We start from the raw sequence: 20,328 nt of genomic DNA, 5'->3' as shown, positions 1-20,328 counted from the left end.
AATGTGGCATGATTGGTGGCATAAATGGCCAGACTGGTTCCAGCTGATAGAAAGGCAACAGTAACTCAAATAGCCACTCGTTACAACCGAGGTCTGCAGAAGAGCATCTCTGAATGCACAACACATCCAACCTTGAAGCAGATGGGCTACAGCAGCAGAAGACCACACCAGGTGCCACTCCTGTCAGCTAAGAACAGGAAACTGAGGCTACAATTCACACAGGCTCACCAAAATTTGACAATAGAAAATTGGAAAAGTATTGACTGTTCTGATGAGTCTTTATTTCTGCTGCGACATTCGGATGGTAAGGTCAGAATTTGGCATCAACAAAGCATGGATGCATCCTGCCTTGTATCAACGGTTCAGGCTGCTGGTGGTGGTGTAATGGTATGGGGGATATTTTCTTGGCACACTTTGGCCCCATTAGTACTAACTGTACTGAGCATTGTGTCCATGCCACAGCCTACCTGAGTATTGTTGCAGACCATGTCCATCCCTTTATGACCACAGTGTACCCAACTTCTAGCTACTTCCAGCAAGATAACACGCCATGTCATAAAGCGCCAATCATATCAGACTGGTTTCTTGAACATGACAATGAGTTCACTGTACTCAAATGGCCTCCACAGTCACCAGAGCTCAATTAAATAGAGCACCTTTGGGATGTGGTGGAACGGGAGATTCGCATCATGGATGTGCAGCCGACAAACCTGCAGCAACTACATGATGCTTTCAAATACATTAGACGCAAATAATGAGCAAGGACTGGTGAGAGTGTTATAGAATGTAATAACGCTCGCCAAACTTAAAGAAAAAAAACTTCAGCATTTCAAATGAGCCATTAAAAAAATTATCTATGCCCACCTATAATATATATATATATATATATATATATATATATATATATATATATATATATATATATATATATATATATATATATATATACACACACACACTATCATTCATGTATTTTTTCTATTTAGTGTATAAAACATTGAATATCATTAAAAATGAACAATAAATCATATTATTTAAACAGTGTGTGTTACTGTATGTTGACTAATTTCTGTGTTTTAATGAGAACCAAGAGAGCAGCAATGATGATGAAAACAGTATTTAAAAAAGTAATGGTAAGATCTGAAAATGTTACAACTCGCATGCTTTACACTCAGTGTCCTTTTATTTAATTTCTGTTTTTTTCATGTTCCTCTAAAGTATTTTGAAGTAAATGCCACACACTTTGCTCTGATTTTGACACCCAACGCAAAAAGTCTTTTATTTTACACGAGTGCAAACAAATGACTTTCCACTGAACATTTAATAGTATGTAAGGGGAATAAGAGTGATAACGAAAGACAGAGAGCGATGAGACTTTTAGGGTAACGCCTCAAGCCCTCATTTTAATTAGTTTGATTGTGCATTAAATCATCAGATCCTGAAATAATAAGAGAACCGCACCTTTCCTCTCTTTCATCATCATCCTAAGGGTTGTTCCAGAAAAATATGTGCCACAATAAAACTGGCCTGTATAGATGGACTAAATTTATACCTCATATTCAGCAAGACATTTCTCTTAGTTAAATACCTAGCGACAATGGCTCTTTATGTGCCTGTGATCTGATCTGAGTTTCATGACTAACATTGTGCTTTAAAGAAATTCCAATATATAAGCAAATATATGAATGATTCTTAAGTTTTTATAGTTGCATGTTCCCACTCTTTTTTAAAATATATTTTTCCAGGACATTGAAAATTTTATATGACGTGATTAAGGGTATTGGTCACAGATTGGCAGCTTTATGTAAAATATTACTCACAGAAATCTTTAAAAATGTATAATTTATGGCAATGACTTCACTATAAAACCATAAATGCAGTAAATAAGCATACACATTAAGTGTCTGGTGCTAATCTATTCTCTTTATTACGATGAACTGGTTAGATTTTGATTACCTCGAGAAAGAATAATAAACTAAATCTAACAATAGGTGCCAGTAAACAGTAGTTTTAATGAGAGAGTCATTTGAATCATTCTATTAAAACATCCTCTAAAAACATCTGGGACACTGAATCATTTTTTCAAATGATTAATTCAAAAATGCAGATTCATTCACAAGATTCTTGAGATGAGAAAAAGAAATAATATGACTAATAAAGAAATAATAATGAACTAAATCCAACAATAGGTGTCGGTAAACAGCAGTTTTAATGAGCGAGTCATTTGAGTCTTCTTTTAAAAGGTGCGTTTCAGACATCTGGGGCACCAAATCACTTTTCAAAACGATTCATTCAAAAACGCAGATTCATTCACAAGATTCATGAGATGAGAGAAAGAAATATAAAAAAGAAATAATAATAAACTAAATTCAACAATAGGTGCCAGTAAATAGCAGTTTTAACGAGCGAGTCATTTGAATCATTCTATCAAAAGATGCATTACAAATGCCTGGGACATCAAAACTTTTTTCAAACGACTCATTCAAAAACACTGATTCATTCACGAGATTCATGAGATGAGAGAAAGAAATAATAGAAATAATAATAAACAAAATCTAACAATGGGTGCCAGTAAATAACAGTTTTAACGAGCGAGTCATTTGAATCATTCTATCAAAAGATGCATTACAAATGCCTGGGACATCAAAACTTTTTTCAAACGACTCATTCAAAAACACTGATTCATTCACGAGATTCATGAGATGAGAGAAAGAAATAATAGAAATAATAAATAAGTAATAATAAACTAAATCCACCAATAGGATCCAGTAAATAGCAGTCTTAATAAGTGAGTCATTTGAGTCATTCTATCAAAAAATACATTACAAATGCCTGGGACACCAAATATTTTTTTAAATGATTCATTCAAAAATGCAGATTCATACACAAGATTCATGAGATGAGAGAAAGAAATAATAGAAATAATAATAAACAAAATCTAACAATGGGTGCCAGTAAATAACAGTTTTAACGAGCGAGTCATTTGAATCATTCTATCAAAAGATGCATTACAAATGCCTGGGACATCAAAACTTTTTTCAAACGACTCATTCAAAAACACTGATTCATTCACGAGATTCATGAGATGAGAGAAAGAAATAATAGAAATAATAAATAAGTAATAATAAACTAAATCCACCAATAGGATCCAGTAAATAGCAGTCTTAATAAGTGAGTCATTTGAGTCATTCTATCAAAAAATACATTACAAATGCCTGGGACACCAAATATTTTTTTAAATGATTCATTCAAAAATGCAGATTCATACACAAGATTCATGAGATGAGAGAAAGAAATAATAGAAATAATAATAAACTAAATCTAACAATGGGTGCCAGTAAATAACAGTTTTAACGAGCGAGTCATTTGAATCATTCTATCAAAAGATGCATTACAAATGCCTGGGACATCAAAACTTTTTTCAAACGACTCATTCAAAAACACTGATTCATTCACGAGATTCATGAGATGAGAGAAAGAAATAATAGAAATAATAAATAAGTAATAATAAACTAAATCCACCAATAGGATCCAGTAAATAGCAGTCTTAATAAGTGAGTCATTTGAGTCATTCTATCAAAAATACATTACAAATGCCTGGGACACCAAATATTTTTTTAAATGATTCATTCAAAAATGCAGATTCATACACAAGATTCATGAGATGAAAGAAAGAAATAATAGAAATAATAATAAACTAAATCTAACAATAGGTGCCAGTAAATAACAGTTTTAATGAGCGAGTCATTTGAATCATTCTATCAAAAGATGCATTCCAAACCCCTGGGACACAGAATCACAAATGATTCATTCAAAAATGCAGATTTATTCACAAGATTCAGGAGATGAGAGTAATAAATAATAGAATAAAGAGATAATAATAAATTAAATGCAACAATAGGTGTCAGTAAATAGCAGTCTGAATGAGTGAGTCATTCTTTTAAAAGATCTATTCCAAACACCTGCGACATTGAATTACTTTTTCAAATGATTCATTCTAAAACAGATTCATTCACCAACAAAACAAGACTGTACATAAAAAGCTTAGAAACATCCTGTACATAAAAAGCTTAGAAACATCCTGCTCTGGGTTTGTTTGGTGAAAAGGTGCAAAGAGGCAATATTTTGTGTGATGACGAACATTTTTGGTAAGTAATTTGATTCTGATTCTGATTCTGATTCTGATTCTGATTCTAATTTTCCAGGACGCATGGAAAACTTGATAGTGTCAAGGTCACCAGTACTAGAGATTTATATTATAAATCTTTATATAAATAGGTAAAATCCCTAACCACTGAGCTACTATATTGGCTTTGTCACTCTGATTCACAGCACATGCTCCTGGATGTTTAAAATCAGCGCAGAGGAATGGAGAGATTCACTTACTACTTGTATGTCTCGGAGCGGATGTACTCAAAGACATGAGAAATGCCCAGCTGGAACTGGTCTGCGATAGGAGTCACCCAGGAGTTATTCTCAGCCTTAAACACTTGCTTGGGTCCCGTCAGGTCCAGATTACCTACAGACACAGAGTGAGAGAGAGAGAATTAGATATAAATTTTTTTATTTAAAAAAAAGTGTAAGAGATAGTGGAGGTCAGATCAGACAAGAAGGTGAAGACATGAGCAATATGAAGATTCAAAAAATTAAGTTAATATAAGTTGCATTGAGATGGCATGAGGGAAAATTCGGAAAAGAAAAGAGCAGACAAAAGAAAAAAGAAAAGAAACCAGAGAGAAGCTACCTGATAAGGGTTAATTAGATGAGATAAACAAAACAAGATGGCAATATGAGACATGAAGAGATGAAATGAGCTCAAATTGCAAAAACAGGAAGGAAAAAAAGAGATACAAACAAAAGAGAACCAGATGAGATCAACCAAAGAATGGATGAGAGAACAAAGGGTGAGATGTAATGAAAAGAGAGAAAACCCCTGAAAAAACAAGAAATAAAAAGTCTAGAAACAAATTAACAAAGAATACAAGACACTATTTAATATTACATGTACAAAGAAATAAGGCATAAGATAAGATAAAAAAGAGGCGATGATAGGTGAAGAGACAAAATCAAGAAATAAGATGCAATGACATAAATGGACAAAATAGAAAATGAGACAAAGAGAAACAAGAAATGAGATGAGACATTATGCAACAAGAAGAGACAAGAGGAACTGAGACAGGGAGACAAAGTGAGAAGTTAAGAGACCAGATGAGATGAGACACAATGAGACAAAATGAGAAGTTAAGAGACCAGATGAGACACAATGAGACAAAATGAGAAATTAAGAGACCAGATGAGATGAGACACAATGAGACAAAATGAAAAGTTAAGAGACCAGATGAGATGAGACACAATGAGACAAAATGAAAAGTTAAGAGACCAGATGAGATGAGACACAATGAGACAAAATGAGAAGTTAAGAGACCAGATGAGATGAGACACAATGAGACAAAATGAAAAGTTAAGAGACCAGATGAGATGAGACACAATGAGACAAAATGAGAAGTTAAGAGACCAGATGAGATGAGACAAAATGAGAAATTAAGAGCAGATGAGATGAGACAAAATGAGACAGAATGAGAAATTAAGAGACCAGATGAGGAGACACAATGAGACGAAATGAGAAATTAAGAGACCAGATGAGATAAGACACAATGAGACAAAATGATAAATTAAGTATAGATGAGATGAAACACAAGGAGACAATTTGAGAAATTAAGAGACCAGATGAGATGAGAGAGAATGAGAAATTAAGAACAGATTAGATGAAACACAAGGAGACAAAATAAGAAATTAAGAGACCAGATGAGATGAGACACAATGAGACAAAATGAGAAATTAAGAACAGATTAGATGAAACACAAGGAGACAAAATGAGAAATTAAGAGACCAGATGAGATAAGACACAATGAGACAAAATGATAAAGTATAGATGAGATGAAACACAAGGAGACAATTTGAGAAATTAAGAGACCAGATGAGATGAGACACAATGAGACAAAATGAGAAATTAAGAACAGATTAGATGAAACACAAGGAGACAAAATGAGAAATTGAGAGACCAGATGAGATAAGACACAATGAGACAAAATGAGAAATTAAGAACAGATTAGATGAAACACAAGGAGACAAAATAAGAAATTAAGAGACCAGATGAGATAAGACACAATGAGACAAAATGAGAAATTAAGAACAGATTAGATGAAACACAAGGAGACAAAATAAGAAATTAAGAGACCAGATGAGATGAGACACAATGAGACAAAATGAGAAATTAAGAACAGATTAGATGAAACACAAGGAGACAAAATGAGAAATTAAGAGACCAGATGAGATAAGACACAATGAGACAAAATGATAAAGTATAGATGAGATGAAACACAAGGAGACAATTTGAGAAATTAAGAGACCAGATGAGATGAGACACAATGAGACAAAATGAGAAATTAAGAACAGATTAGATGAAACACAAGGAGACAAAATGAGAAATTGAGAGACCAGATGAGATAAGACACAATGAGACAAAATGATAAAGTATAGATGAGATGAAACACAAGGAGACAATTTGAGAAATTAAGAGACCAGATGAGATGAGACACAATGAGACAAAATGGGAAATTAAGAACAGATTAGATGAGACACAAGGAGACAAAATGAGAAATTAAGAGACCAGATGAGATGAGACAAAATGAGAAATTAAGAACAGATTAGATGAAACACAAGGAGACAAAATGAGAAACTAAGAGACCAGATGAGAGACATAAGGAGACAAAATGAGAAAGGATGAAAAAAAAGATGAGTTAAAAGGTGGACAAAATGAGAAATTTAGATCAGAGTTAAGACAAGGAGACAAAATGAGAATTGAAAAGATCAGATGAAAAACTAGACAAAAAATAGAAACAGAGTCAAAATAAAATGAGTCACAAGGATAGAAAATTAAAAAATGAGACGACAAGATGAGATGAGACAAAGAGGCAAAATAAGAAACAAAGAGAAAAAATTAGATGAGTCAAGAAGACTAAACGAGAAATCAAGAGTCAGAATAAGATGAGACACAAAGAGATAAGAGAGAAACAAGAAACAAAAGATATGGTGAGATGACAAAAGCAACAAGATGAGACTAGGGGATGATGATAAATTAAAAGACCAGATGAGATGAGACACAAGGAGAAAAAATGAGAAACAAAGAAAAAAAATTGATGAGTCAAAAGCAGACAAAATAAGAAATTTAAAGCCGGGATGGGATGAGACAATGAAGTAAAATGAGAATTTAAAAGATGAGATGAAAAAAGAGAAACAAAGAGTCAAAATGAGATGAGTTACGAGGATGCAAAATGAAAAATGAGACGACAAGATGAGACAGAGGCAAAATAAGACACAAAGAGACAAAATGACAAATTAAGAGACAAAGACGAGATAAGACAAAGAGATAAGAGATGAACAAGAAACAAAAGATATGGTGAGATGACAAAAGCAACAAGATGAGACTATGGGACAATGAGAAATTAAGAGACAGATGAGATGAGACACAAGGAGAAAAAATGAGAAGAAGAAAAAAAAATAGATGAGTCAAAAAGAGACAAAATGAGAAATTAAGAGCCAAGACAAGATGAGACACAAAGAGAGAAAATGTGAAATGAATAGACAAAATATGATGAAACAAGGATACAAAACAAGAAATGAGAAACAAAGAGTCAAAATGAGATGAGTCACAAGAATACAAAAAGAGAAATGAGGAGACAAGATGAGAGAAGGAAACAAAATGAGAAATGAAGACACAAAATGAGATGAGTCACAAATAGATGAGACAAGGAGACAAAACACAATGAGAAAAGACAAGGTGAGACAAGAAAAGAGCAAAACAAGAAATGAGAAGAGTCAAGAAAACCATGAACATGAAAAGTCAAGTCATTACCATACAAGGTGCAAAAGTACAAGATAAAAACACTCGCCTTGTATCGAGATGAGATGAGATGGAAAAAGAAAAGAATAAAGATAAGATAAGATAAGATAAGAGACAATAAAAGAATAGAAAGGAAAAATAAAGACAAGAAGAACCCAAATGAGACAAGATGAGAAATTAAACAAAAGAGGATGACTAAACAAGAGACAGATTGAGAAATAAGGAGACAGGAAAAAATGATGACCCAAAGAAAAGTCAGGATTTTACCATTCAAGGTGCTAAAGTACAAGACAAAAACCTTCACCTTGTATCGAGACAAAATGAGATGGAAAAAGAAAAGAAACAAGACAAGATAAGAGACAAAAAAAAGAACAGAAAGAAAAGAAAAAAGACAAGAAGAACCCAAACGAGACAAGATAACATGAGAAATTAATAAAGAGGATCACTCTTTGAGAGTGATATGAGACAAATGGAAAAATAAGAAGACAAGAAAAGATGATGACACAAAGAAAAATCAGAACATTACTATTCAAGATGCGAAGATGAGATTGAAAAGAAAAGAAACAAGACACAAGATAAAAAGAGAGACAAAATAAAGAACAGAAAGAAAAGAAAAAAGACAAGTAGAGCCCAAACAAGACAAGATAAGAGGAGAAATTAAACAAGAGGATGACTAAACAGGAGACAAATGGAGAACTAAGGAGACAAGAAAAGATGACGACACAAAGAAAAATCAGGACGTTACCATTAAAGGAGATAAAGTACAAGACAAAAACCCTCGCCTTATATCGAGACGAGATGAGATGGAAAAGAAAAGAAACAAGACACAAGATAAGAGACAAAAAAAAAAAACAATCATAGAAGAGCCCAAATGAGACAAGATAAGAGAAGAAACTAAACAAAAGAGGATGACTAAACACGAGACAAATGGAGAAATAGGAAAAGTCAGGACGTTACCATTCAAAGTGCTAAAGTACAAGACAAAAACCCTCACTTTGTATCAAGATGAGATAAAAAAACAAGAGACAAAAAAGAACAAACAGAAAAGAAAAGAGCCCAAATGAGACAAGATAAGATAAAGAACTAAACAAACGAAGATCATTAAACAAGAGACAAATGGAGAAATAAGGAGACAAGAAAACATGACGACACCAGACCAGGAAAAGAAACCAGTTCACACAATACAGACGAAACAGTCCGGGTCAAAGCGCTTATGTGGCTCATCTCAGCTCACAGGGGGGCTAATTAAATAGTTTCTGATTAGCAAGTGTTGAGCGGCCTTGTCAAAAGAGGGGGTGAAATTAAACCTGGACCCCAGCACGCGATGACACACACCTCACAAACGCAGCCAGACATGACCATTACTGTAAATCAGCCCTGAACCCAAAAGACCCAGACGAAAGACCTAAAAGAATGTACAACTATTTCAGATCTCAAGGTTCAATTTCCTTCCTCTTTTTCATAAAACAGTTTAAAGCATCAGCTTTACACATGAGATGTTCTGAATGGTAAAGACTGTCTATCTGTCCTCTTTGCACACTCTTATTCACATCCCTCCTTTTCCTTTGCTGCTCTTGGCATGTGCGCTTGGTTGCTCCTTGTTAGCTGGGCTCTCTTCTCAAACACACACACACACACAAAGTGGTGGCGGTGGTAGTTTAACGAGGATGGTCTGTGGAGTGGGATTACAGGGACATGACAGAGGGGTCCTAATAAGCTACACACAGGAAGAGTCTCCCCTACTGAGAGCACAGGACAAAGACCTGCTGACCAGAGCGTTCACGTGCACCTAGAGGGCTGAAAAAACAACTGACAATTGCTAAAGCACATTGCAAGTCAATACAGAACAATCCGAAGACAATATGAGGGCTGTTTGCTTTACTTTATTTCAGTCATAGTGGTTTTGAGGGTGCTGATATTGAAAACCCAAAATCTAGTCGTAAAAACAGGATTAGCTGAATATTGTGAAACGTTGCCGAATTTTGGATGAACATATTAAAACTGCCCTGTAAAGCTAATCATATTACAATAAGGGCTGTGCAATAAAATGATATATACACTACCTGACAAAAGTTTTGATGCCTATTTTTAATTATATAATTAGGACAGTAGATCTCACTTTGCTTAGACAAAAGTCTTGTCATTTAACAGAAATAATGTACAGTATAGAATATAAAGTCATGGTGCAATGGAGAAAGAATTAATATTGTGTATGACTCCCATGAGCTTGGAGGACTGCATCCATACATCTCTGCAATGACTCAAATCACTTATTAATAAAGTCATCTGGAATGGCAAAGTAAGCATTCTTGCAGGACTCCCAGAGTTCATCAAAATTCTTTGGATTCATCTTCAATGCCTCCTCCTCCATCTTACCCCAGAAGTGCTCAATAATGTTCAGTTCTGGTGACTGGGCAGGCCAATTCTGGAGTACCTTGACCTTCTTTACTTTTAGAAACTTTAATGTTGAGGCTGAAGGCTGAATCATTTGGGATGATTGGGATGCAGTTCAACACATGATTCATCTGAAAAATCTACCTTCTGCCACTTTTCCAAATGATCAACTAGAAGTCAAGTTATTATTTATTGCTTTTACAACTGGGATCAACGACAAGGCTTTTGTCAGGTAGTGTATATCGTATGGATGGACAAAAAAGTCTATTGTTTTACATGATGCTCTGAGGTCTATTTTTTGGTGTTACAAAATAGATTTTGTAACTTTTTAAAATATTTCCCAAATGTTTAACAGAGCAAGAAAATTTTCACAATTTGTCTGATAATATTTTTTTCTTCTGGAGAAAGTTTTATTTGTTTTATTTCGGCTGGAATAAAAGCAGTTTTTAATTATTTAAAAAACATTTTAAAGGTCCAAATTTTTTGCCTCTTTAAGCAATTTTTTTCGATAGTCTACAGAACAAACCATCGTTATACAGTAACTTTCCTAATTACCCTAACATGCCTAGTTAACCTAATTAACCTAGTTAAGCCCTCAAATGTCACTTTAAGCTGTATAAAAGTGTCTTGAAAAATATCTAGTCAAATATTATTTACTGTCATTATGGCAAAGATAAAATAAATCAGTTATTAGAAATGAGTTATAAAAACTATTATTACAAAAAAATAAACAGGGGGGCTAATAATTCTGACTTCAAATGTATATATATTAGGGCTGCACGATATTGAAAAAAAGACAATGCAGTATTTTGTATTTTTGCAATATATACTGCAGTATGTGTATAATTTCACAATATGACTTAAGTAACTGTTTGGGAAGAATTCACAATTTTACATTGGGATGATTTTCTAGGGGAGTGCATCCAAAAATACTTATAAAAAATGTAATTGAAAATTTTAAGCACAGATAAAAACTAAATAAACAGTGCTTTATGGTTTTTGGTGGAAAATTGCAATATTGAGGTAATTCAATTATCGAATCTAAAATAACACTGTATATTCTTCATTTGATAAATAATAAAACTTAATTAATCTTTGGTAAAGTGACAAACATTATAATTTCTTGTTCCCAAATGGTTTAAATTTGCTTTACATCTTACAGTCACAGGCCTTAAAAAACACAGAGTAAAAAAAAATGCACACTAATAGATTATGGTTAAAATTCAAAATGACCCAACAAATAACGTGCACTGAACTGTGATTTTTAGTTAACTATAATCACAACTCAAAATTGCTCTGCAATATGACTATTGCGAATGCGCACATTGCGATATCGATGCTGAAACGATATATTGTGCAGCCCTAATATATATTTATATATATACATACATATACACACACACACATATAATATATACAATTTAAACGACTTCATGTTTTCTATTAGGAATTTTATTTTGCCTGTTTCATGTCTTAATTCTGTTTCTATTTTTTTATCCATCTTTTTGTATTCAAAATTTTATGATGTTGTAAATCACTTTAGTCAGGCGTGAGGCTGTTTTAAACACTCTTTGCACACTTTGTGCTCCACATGAGGTGGTTTTTCATTAACAAATAATATAAATATTTTGAACGTAAATATCAGGTGATCAGGTTACATTGAAACCTCGTGTCCTAACAACGCACTACGTGACGAGATTTGCAGTGATAAGCAATTTGGCTGTGTGCACCAGACGAAACACGACAGAAATTTAAATACAGCCATTCAGAAGGTCAGAATATGCACTTACTGCACTCCAACGAAATGGTAACCATTTCTAAAATATACAAATTTCAGGTGTTTATTAGAACAAAAACTAATTTTAACATGAAAATATTGCTTATATCGTGTGCCGGTGCGCACGTAATAGAAGTGAGCCTTAAATCAGCCTTTAGGCTCAATAATAAGGCATGAATCTGTTGGTGCCGTCAATCTGGCAACCTGCGCTTGCTTGTGTTTTGAACCAGGAGTGCAATACCTAGTTCATCCACTGGGTGTTTAACTTGCATACTGCTCCATTAATTGTTCTCCAGCGATCGATCACATGATGCAAACAAACGATTTCTATGCAGCAACAGTTTAAAATGTGCAGTATATGCACTCACCCCCTGCAGACGGCCACTTATTTTGTATGGAGGACATTTATATGACACTTAAGGTGAGTCTTGACATAATGCTGAAATACTGGTACACTAGAATCATAGATTAAATTGTTGGGATGGAACAAGACAGGAGGAAGAACTACTGTCAGAAGGGCATTTGGTGTGTGTGTGCGCGCATGTTTGGAGGTGTTCCCAAACTGAAAGAATTCAGGTAGAGAGACGTTTGACCTGAGTTAAACCCAACAGCACCACTCCAAGGTGCAACCAATCACACAAGAGATGACAAATTTGTAACCGATCAGAGTGCTTGATTTTGTCTGGTGTGGAAGTTGATAGGTTTGTATAACTTTGCATTTCTCTCGACCAATCATTGCACTCCAGACTTTATAGACTGGATTTGTTATTAAGAAAACATAAAGTATGTTGATACAGGTTATACGGGTCTTACCAAGTTCAGGAGGAAGTACAGTGAGTCTGTTCCCTTGAATATGAAGTTCTTTCAGCTGAGTCAGATCTCCAATCTCTCTGGGTAGAGAGATGAGGTCATTGTCCCTCAAACTTAACTGAGAAGAGAAGGACCAGAATTGAAAAAAAATGGAAAGAGAAAAATAGATGAGAAATAATTCAATACAACATAAAATCTAAATAATCATCTTTGTTTTCTTAATGTCACTTATCTGATAATGAATGTATTAAATATATATATTTTTAAAAATCATTAAAAAGTAGTCATATATTCTTTGTATTAAAAGACAATGCTCCTGAATACGCGGTGAGGGTGTGCATAAAATAAAATAAAATAATAATATGAAATGTTAAAAATTAACCAATGTGAACTGAATTGCAATTAATAATAAAATAGCCAATGTGATTTGTGAAGCAAATGCTAAAAATCTTAAATGAAAATAAAATAGCAAATGTGAATTGTATTTCAATTAATAAAAAATAAAATAAAGAAAAAATAAATAAATAAATAAAATAGCCAATATGATTGTGAATTGTACAGCTATTAACAAAACAAACAATAATAAAATAAATTAATTAAATAAAATAGCCAATGTGAATTGATCGCAATTAATAAAAAACATTTAATAAAATAAAATAGCTAATGTGAATTGTATTGCAATTAATACAAATAAATAAAAATAAAAATAAACGGGATAATTTGAATTGTATTGTAATTAACAATAAAATAAAATAAATAAAATAGCCAATGTGAACTGTATTGCAATTAACAAAAAATAAAATAAATAAATAAAATAGCTAATGTAAATTGTATTACAATTAATAATAATATAAAATAAATAAAATAAAACAGCCAATGTGAATTATATAGCAATCAATAAAAGAATAAAATAAAATATATTAAAAAACCAATGTGAATTGTATTGCTAATGTGGATTGTGTTGAAATTAACCAAAAATAAAATAAAATAAAATAAAAAACAGCTAATGTGAATTGTCTTGCAATTAATAAAAATAAAATAGCTAATTTGAATTGTATTGCAAATAACAAAAAATTAAATAGAAAATGTGAATTGTATTGCAATTAATTAAAATATAAAATAAAGTAAATAAAATAAAATAAAATAACCAATATGAATTGTATTTCAATTAATAAAAACTAAATAAAATGTATTTTTATTTACTTATATTTATTTTTTCATTTATTTTTAATTTTTTTTTTTTACTATTTATTTTTATTATTTATTTATTTTTATTACTGATTGATTGATTGATTCATACAAGTAGGGTTCTCAAATTTGATTGGCGGATGGCCATGTGATATTCCACCAGTATTAGCACTACTCAACCCTCATCACCTGTGTGTATCACTCCGCCTGCAATGAGCGCAAAGTGGAGAAATAAAGTTTGATAAATACTGCAGCTGCTAGACCGCATATGTATTTTGAGAATAAATAAAACAGCTAAATAAACAAAAATAAAATAGCCAATGTGAATTGTATTGCAATTAATAATAAAATAGCCAATGTCAATTGTATTGCAATTAATAATAAAATAGCCAATGTCAATTGTATAGCAATTAATAATAAAATGTAAAAAAATATTATTCATTTTCAATTTTAGTCAGAAATGTCAATTAATGAAAGCATTGTTTAACGCTGTCACACCGACATCCCCTGCAAATGCATTCATGAACATGTGAAAATGGCTTGTTTCGTGGGAGGAATTTATTTTCAGTGGTACCAGACAGCATCTAATAACACTTGCATCATAAAACTCGCAGGTGTAATTACACCCATATTTTAACGCCACACCAATCCAAAATAGTAGAAAATTATTTTTAATTTGAAAGTTGTACTGATCAGCTGTTCTATGGCACTGTGACCCTGCACTGAATCAGTTGCGAGCAAGCACAGGGGTGAAGATCACTCTCTAAATCACCTCTCACCACGTCTGATAAAGAACACACGCTGAGGAGAATAAATCCAACACACACAGCACAGAGCACCGCCACAAAAGCAATTGATTTCAGAGGGAATTTAGATAAATTACTCACTATCTGTAGCTTGGCCAGCTTGCCGATGTCTGGGGGCAAAATCTCAAAATCGTTGTCACTGAGATAGAGCGCGCGCAGGGTGGCTGAAATGAGAGAGAGAGAGAAGTTTGTGTGTGTGTGTGTGTTTGGGAGAAGTATTGCAAACACTGATCAATACAAGCGGTCATCTCTGATTGATACAGCATGGCTACAAGTACAAACACACATCATGAACAAACAGCAGCAAATACACTCACGATGTGTACTAAAGGCAAGACACTGCCGGTGCATTGGGTGAATGACTAACTGTTATCACCATAACCTAATATCAACCCAGTTGATTAATTACATTAGAAATTGCAAACATTTTTCAACAAGTTTTCAGTTTCATTAAATATGTACAAATTTGAATAAATGTTGCGTGCAAAAATCATTTGTTGGGGACAATTATTTATTTTTCTTAAAACAACCATACATATAAATATCTTATTTAAATTATATTTAAAATTATTTATTTGTATTTATTTATGCATTTTAATAAATTTATGTTTTATTATTTTTTTTAATTAATAAATTTTTATTTTTGTTCATTTATTTTTTATTGATTTATATATATATTTTACTTATTTTTATATTTATTTTTGATTTGTTTTTATTATTTAATTATTTAATTATTTTATTATTTATTTCTATTATTTATTTATTTTTATTATTGATTGATTGATACATAGATTCATGCAAGTAGGATTCTCAAATTTGATTGGCTGATAGTCATGTGATATTCCACCAGTATTAGCACTGCTCAATCCTCTTCACCCTTGTGTATCACTCCGCCTGCAACGAGTGCAAAGTGAAGGAATAAACTTACTAAAGTTTGATAAATACTGCAGCTGCTGGACCACATAATGTACTTTGAGACTTTTTAGGGAAGAATGTAGTCATTTACATTGTAAATTTACAGTTTATTTATAAGCAAAGTGCCTATTTGAAAAAGTATTTGAATAATTTCGGAGATGGGACTTCCAGCGTACCAGCAACACTTCTGACAGCTACTTATTCAGGAGTATGGTGGGTGTCTGTATTCAATATATATAATATATAGGCTATATATAATATATATGAATATTTGTGATTAATGTATATGAATATTTATGATAGATAGATAGATAGATAGATAGATAGATAGATAGATAGATAGATAGATAGATAGATAGATAGATAGATAGATAGAATGACAGACAGACAGACAGACAGACAGACAGACAGACAGACAGACAGACAGACAGACAGACAGACAGATAGATAGATAGATAGATAGATAGATAGATAGATAGATAGATAGATAGATAGATAGATAGATAGATAGATAGATAGATAGATAGATAGAATGACAGACAGACAGACAGACAGACAGACAGACAGACAGACAGACAGACAGACAGACAGACAGACAGACAGACAGACAGACAGACAGACAGATAGATAGATAGATAGATAGATAGATAGATAGATAGATAGATAGATAGATAGATAGATAGATAGATAGATAGACTGACTGACAGACAGACAGACAGACAGACAGACAGACAGAATGACAGACAGACAGACAGACAGACAGACAGACAGACAGACAGACAGACAGACAGACAGACAGACAGATAGATAGATAGATAGATAGATAGATAGATAGATAGATAGATAGATAGATAGATAGATAGATAGATAGATAGATAGATAGAATGACAGACAGACAGACTACATAGATGGATCGACCGACAGACAGACAGACAGACAGACAGACAGACTGACAGACAGACAGACAGACAGACAGACAGACAGACAGACAGACAGACAGACAGACAGATAGATAGATAGATAGATAGATAGATAGATAGATAGATAGATAGACAGACTGACTGACAGACAGACAGACAGACAGACAGACAGACAGACAGACAGACAGACAGACAGAATGACAGACAGACAGACAGACAGACAGACAGACAGACAGACAGACAGACAGACAGACAGATAGATAGATAGATAGATAGATAGATAGATAGATAGATAGATAGATAGATAGATAGATAGATAGATAGATAGATAGAATGACAGACAGACAGACTACATAGATGGATCGACCGACAGACAGACAGACAGACAGACTGACTTACTGACTGACAGACAGACAGACAGACAGACAGACAGACAGATAGATAGATAGATAATACTCTTTTTGAAAAAATGGTCTTTAAAAATTTATATAAAATGTTCATGAATTACAGAAATAAATTGGTAAAGTACAACAAAAGAAAGTGCACTCTTTAAATTTGACAAAAAAAAACACTTTATGAAAAGCCAAAAAAATTTTTTTTTTCAAAACTGACAAATATGTTTTTGCCTATAGTCTCTGGCTTTAAGCAACACCTGGGGTAACAACACAGTCAAACAAAAAAGCAATGAACACTTTTATAAACCCAAATACCCAGCTCTAAAGGGATTATTTTTAACCTTAGATTTGTATAAAAATGTTACATTTGATCAGTGGCCCCGCCCATTTTTGCTCCATCCAATGTTTTGAATGGTTAAAAACAGCAACAGACAATCCTATCCTTTTCAACTCGCATTAGAAGTCACAGTCGATCTGACAGATACTCCAAACAGCAGTGATAAATGGAGGTTTGTCTGTGTGCATGTGCGTGTGTGTATGTGTGTGAGATCAGAGACCTTGATTAATGTTAAGATGGTGCTTTCATTATGTGGCTGCCATTAAAATAACAGGTTATTAGAGCCCATCACTGCTCATCAGTGTCCTCTGACGGGACCAGCTGATTGGACTGATGAGAATTATGATGATGGTGATGAGGATGATGATGCAGATGATGAAGTTGGCAGTTATTTTGTTTGCATATGGTAAGTATGTAGCCTGGCTCCATTCGCAGTTAATTCTGCCCACATGGTGTGCAAGATCTCGACCACAATTTCTTGATTCTTAAGTGGGTAAATCTGAAATCAATAATCTCACAATGATAAACAAGTTTTAAATGGTAGCGCAATTAAAATGTGTAAAAGTGCAAGCAATCTGCAAAATCTAGCCACATGCACATGTTTCAGGACTGACAACTGCATTTAAACAAGGGAGTGAATTTAAACCACCTAAATAAAAGCATCTACAAATCCATTATGACGATATAGTAACTTTTAAACTATTGCATTTCTATTTTTGTGTACTGCTGGAAGGTTTACATTTTTTCAAGTGTTGCCATGTCCACCTATTAAAAGCATTTTTGAACATTATTAGTTTAATTAATAGTAATTAATACTTTGATCAAGCTGATGGAGCTATTAGAGTGAGCAAATGCAAGTAATGATATTTTGGTTTTATTTTTAAATATGAAATATGTAGATTTAATTAATTTTATTATGTTTTCCCCAACCACACCTCAGTTGAAACATTATGCAACTTTGAGTGTGCCTCATACAGGTGAGTGGGCATGACAAACCACCTGTAGAAAACACACTTTTTCATCTCTCTGATGCTTTACCTGACACTTGCGCCAGTTTTTGCACATTTGCACCAGCCACTTTCTTACAATCATTCCAAATCTCGCAAAAAAAACTACTGCATTTATAAAGTGTGCTCCATACAGGTGAGTGGGCTTGACAAACCACCTGTAAAAAATACAAAACAATCCCACTCCTTACTATAGCACTTAATCAAATTAGATTAAAACAGTTCCTATGTACAATTAGCACTTCTTGTGTGTATAGCCTCTTACTGAATCGCTGAATGCCTCCTCAATTCCAATGGTGCGTTCACACCAGACGTGGATGAAGCATGAAGTGATTTATACGTTAAGTCAATGCAAAGACGCGAATAGACATCCTGCACATAAAGCGGCACAAAATTGAGGGTTTTGCAAGTTTGACGCACAATTTGCTCAAGTTGGGAAATTTAGGGCTGACATTTAGGGAACATTCAGTTAACTAATCAGGAACTTGCTCTGGTAGGGGCATGATTATGACGTAGCGCTTGTTGTTGGTGTCCCAAGCGTGAAATCCTCCTGCCGACAAGGGACAACAGGACATCAAACTGGGCTCGGCTTAGGCTGAAGCACAGCTAAAAGCTTCAATCATACAAGTATAGTCTCTGGAGGAGTTAATTAACTAGAAAGGATCTAGTGGAATTCAGACATGGCGCCAAACAAATCGTTTGCAGCCTTCCTAAAGCACATAAACACAGTTATTCTCTCACTAAAATCCATGTTAGCCATTTAGCAACGAAACTAGAGTCACCGGGCAGACAGAAGCCCCGCCCATTAATCAAATCTGAGTCCACTGTGAAGTGAATAAGACGCGCAAATGAAGCAAATTTGACACAAAAATAAAGCGAGTAAACTCAAAATGTTCATGTGTTTATTTATGCGTGAATACCGTCATTTATTCGCGCATGCCACGTCTGGTGTGAACACCCCGTGAGTCAATTTGGATAAAAGCGCCTAGTAATGTTTCAATGTAAATGTGCTGTTTTCTTCTAGAATGATCTGGCAACACAAATTTCCTTGCCATTTCTCACTACAACTTACTTACAAATCAGACAAAAACACTAAAATTGTATATTACTTGCATTTTTGGGGAGTTAATTCGGTGGGGTTACTGCAGACTTACTGAGGTAAAAAAAATTCCCGGGAAGTGAGGACTCATTCAGGTTATTGTACGTCAGATCCAGAACCTCCAGCGCTGGAAGAGATCCAAATCCTCGTGGAAGAGTGCTCAACCTGTTCATCCTACATATGAAGACAATGAAAAAAAACCCTATTCAAATTATTTAAAAAAAACACACACATTTATGAAACACTTGTCAATTTCTGACACAGGGGAACCCATTGAAAATCCATAGTGGAGCGACTGAGAGACATGAGACAGAGACATGCAGTTCGCACAGATCCATCTCACTGATTAAGATTGATATTTCAAGAGCAGCACAGATTTATAACACAACTCAAGAGATCTGCTCACATTTATAAGCTCAAAGTTAAAGACGAGGAGGAGTCTGAAGTCCTAATTCACTACTAAATGTGCAAAGCCACTTGAAATTTATAACTGAATACATTTTAGATTATGAATTATATTTTCAGCATAGCAATTTGAGTTAAAATGATGTGCGGGGAAAATCCATGAATCTCCAATTAGTTTGCACCAGATGATTGTTAATTACTGAAATATTTTACCGATTTTACCACAAAGCTTCTTTTTTGCCATGCTGTGGTCAAAGCGTTTTTTTTAAAGCCAATACTTTTATTTAGTGAGGATGCATTCAATTTGCTATAAGTAAAAATAAAAAATAAATGCATTTATAATGATACAAAGCATTACTAATTGAAGAAAAA

At 33.6% G+C, this 20,328-nt stretch overlaps 1 protein-coding gene across 2 annotated transcripts in view; it reads right to left on the bottom strand.

Annotated features, from left to right (window-relative positions):
• The window catches only part of rsu1 (Ras suppressor protein 1), a 68,369-nt gene that overhangs the window by 26,558 nt on the left and 21,483 nt on the right, over positions 1–20,328 (bottom strand). For both annotated transcript variants that reach the window (XM_056450621.1, XM_056450623.1), the window contains exons 5-8: positions 19,607–19,725; positions 14,960–15,042; positions 12,888–13,002; positions 4,387–4,519 (exon numbers count right to left, since the gene is read on the bottom strand). In XM_056450621.1, the coding sequence (XP_056306596.1) occupies positions 4,387–4,519; positions 12,888–13,002; positions 14,960–15,042; positions 19,607–19,725 (450 nt within the window). The remainder of the gene's footprint in view (positions 1–4,386; positions 4,520–12,887; positions 13,003–14,959; positions 15,043–19,606; positions 19,726–20,328) is intronic.

The sequence above is a fragment of the Danio aesculapii genome, chromosome 24 (assembly GCF_903798145.1).
Source record: "Danio aesculapii chromosome 24, fDanAes4.1, whole genome shotgun sequence".
NCBI lineage: Eukaryota > Metazoa > Chordata > Actinopteri > Cypriniformes > Danionidae > Danio > Danio aesculapii.
The sequence above is the reverse complement of the archived record's forward strand: the minus strand, read 5'-3'. Positions and strand labels throughout refer to the sequence as shown.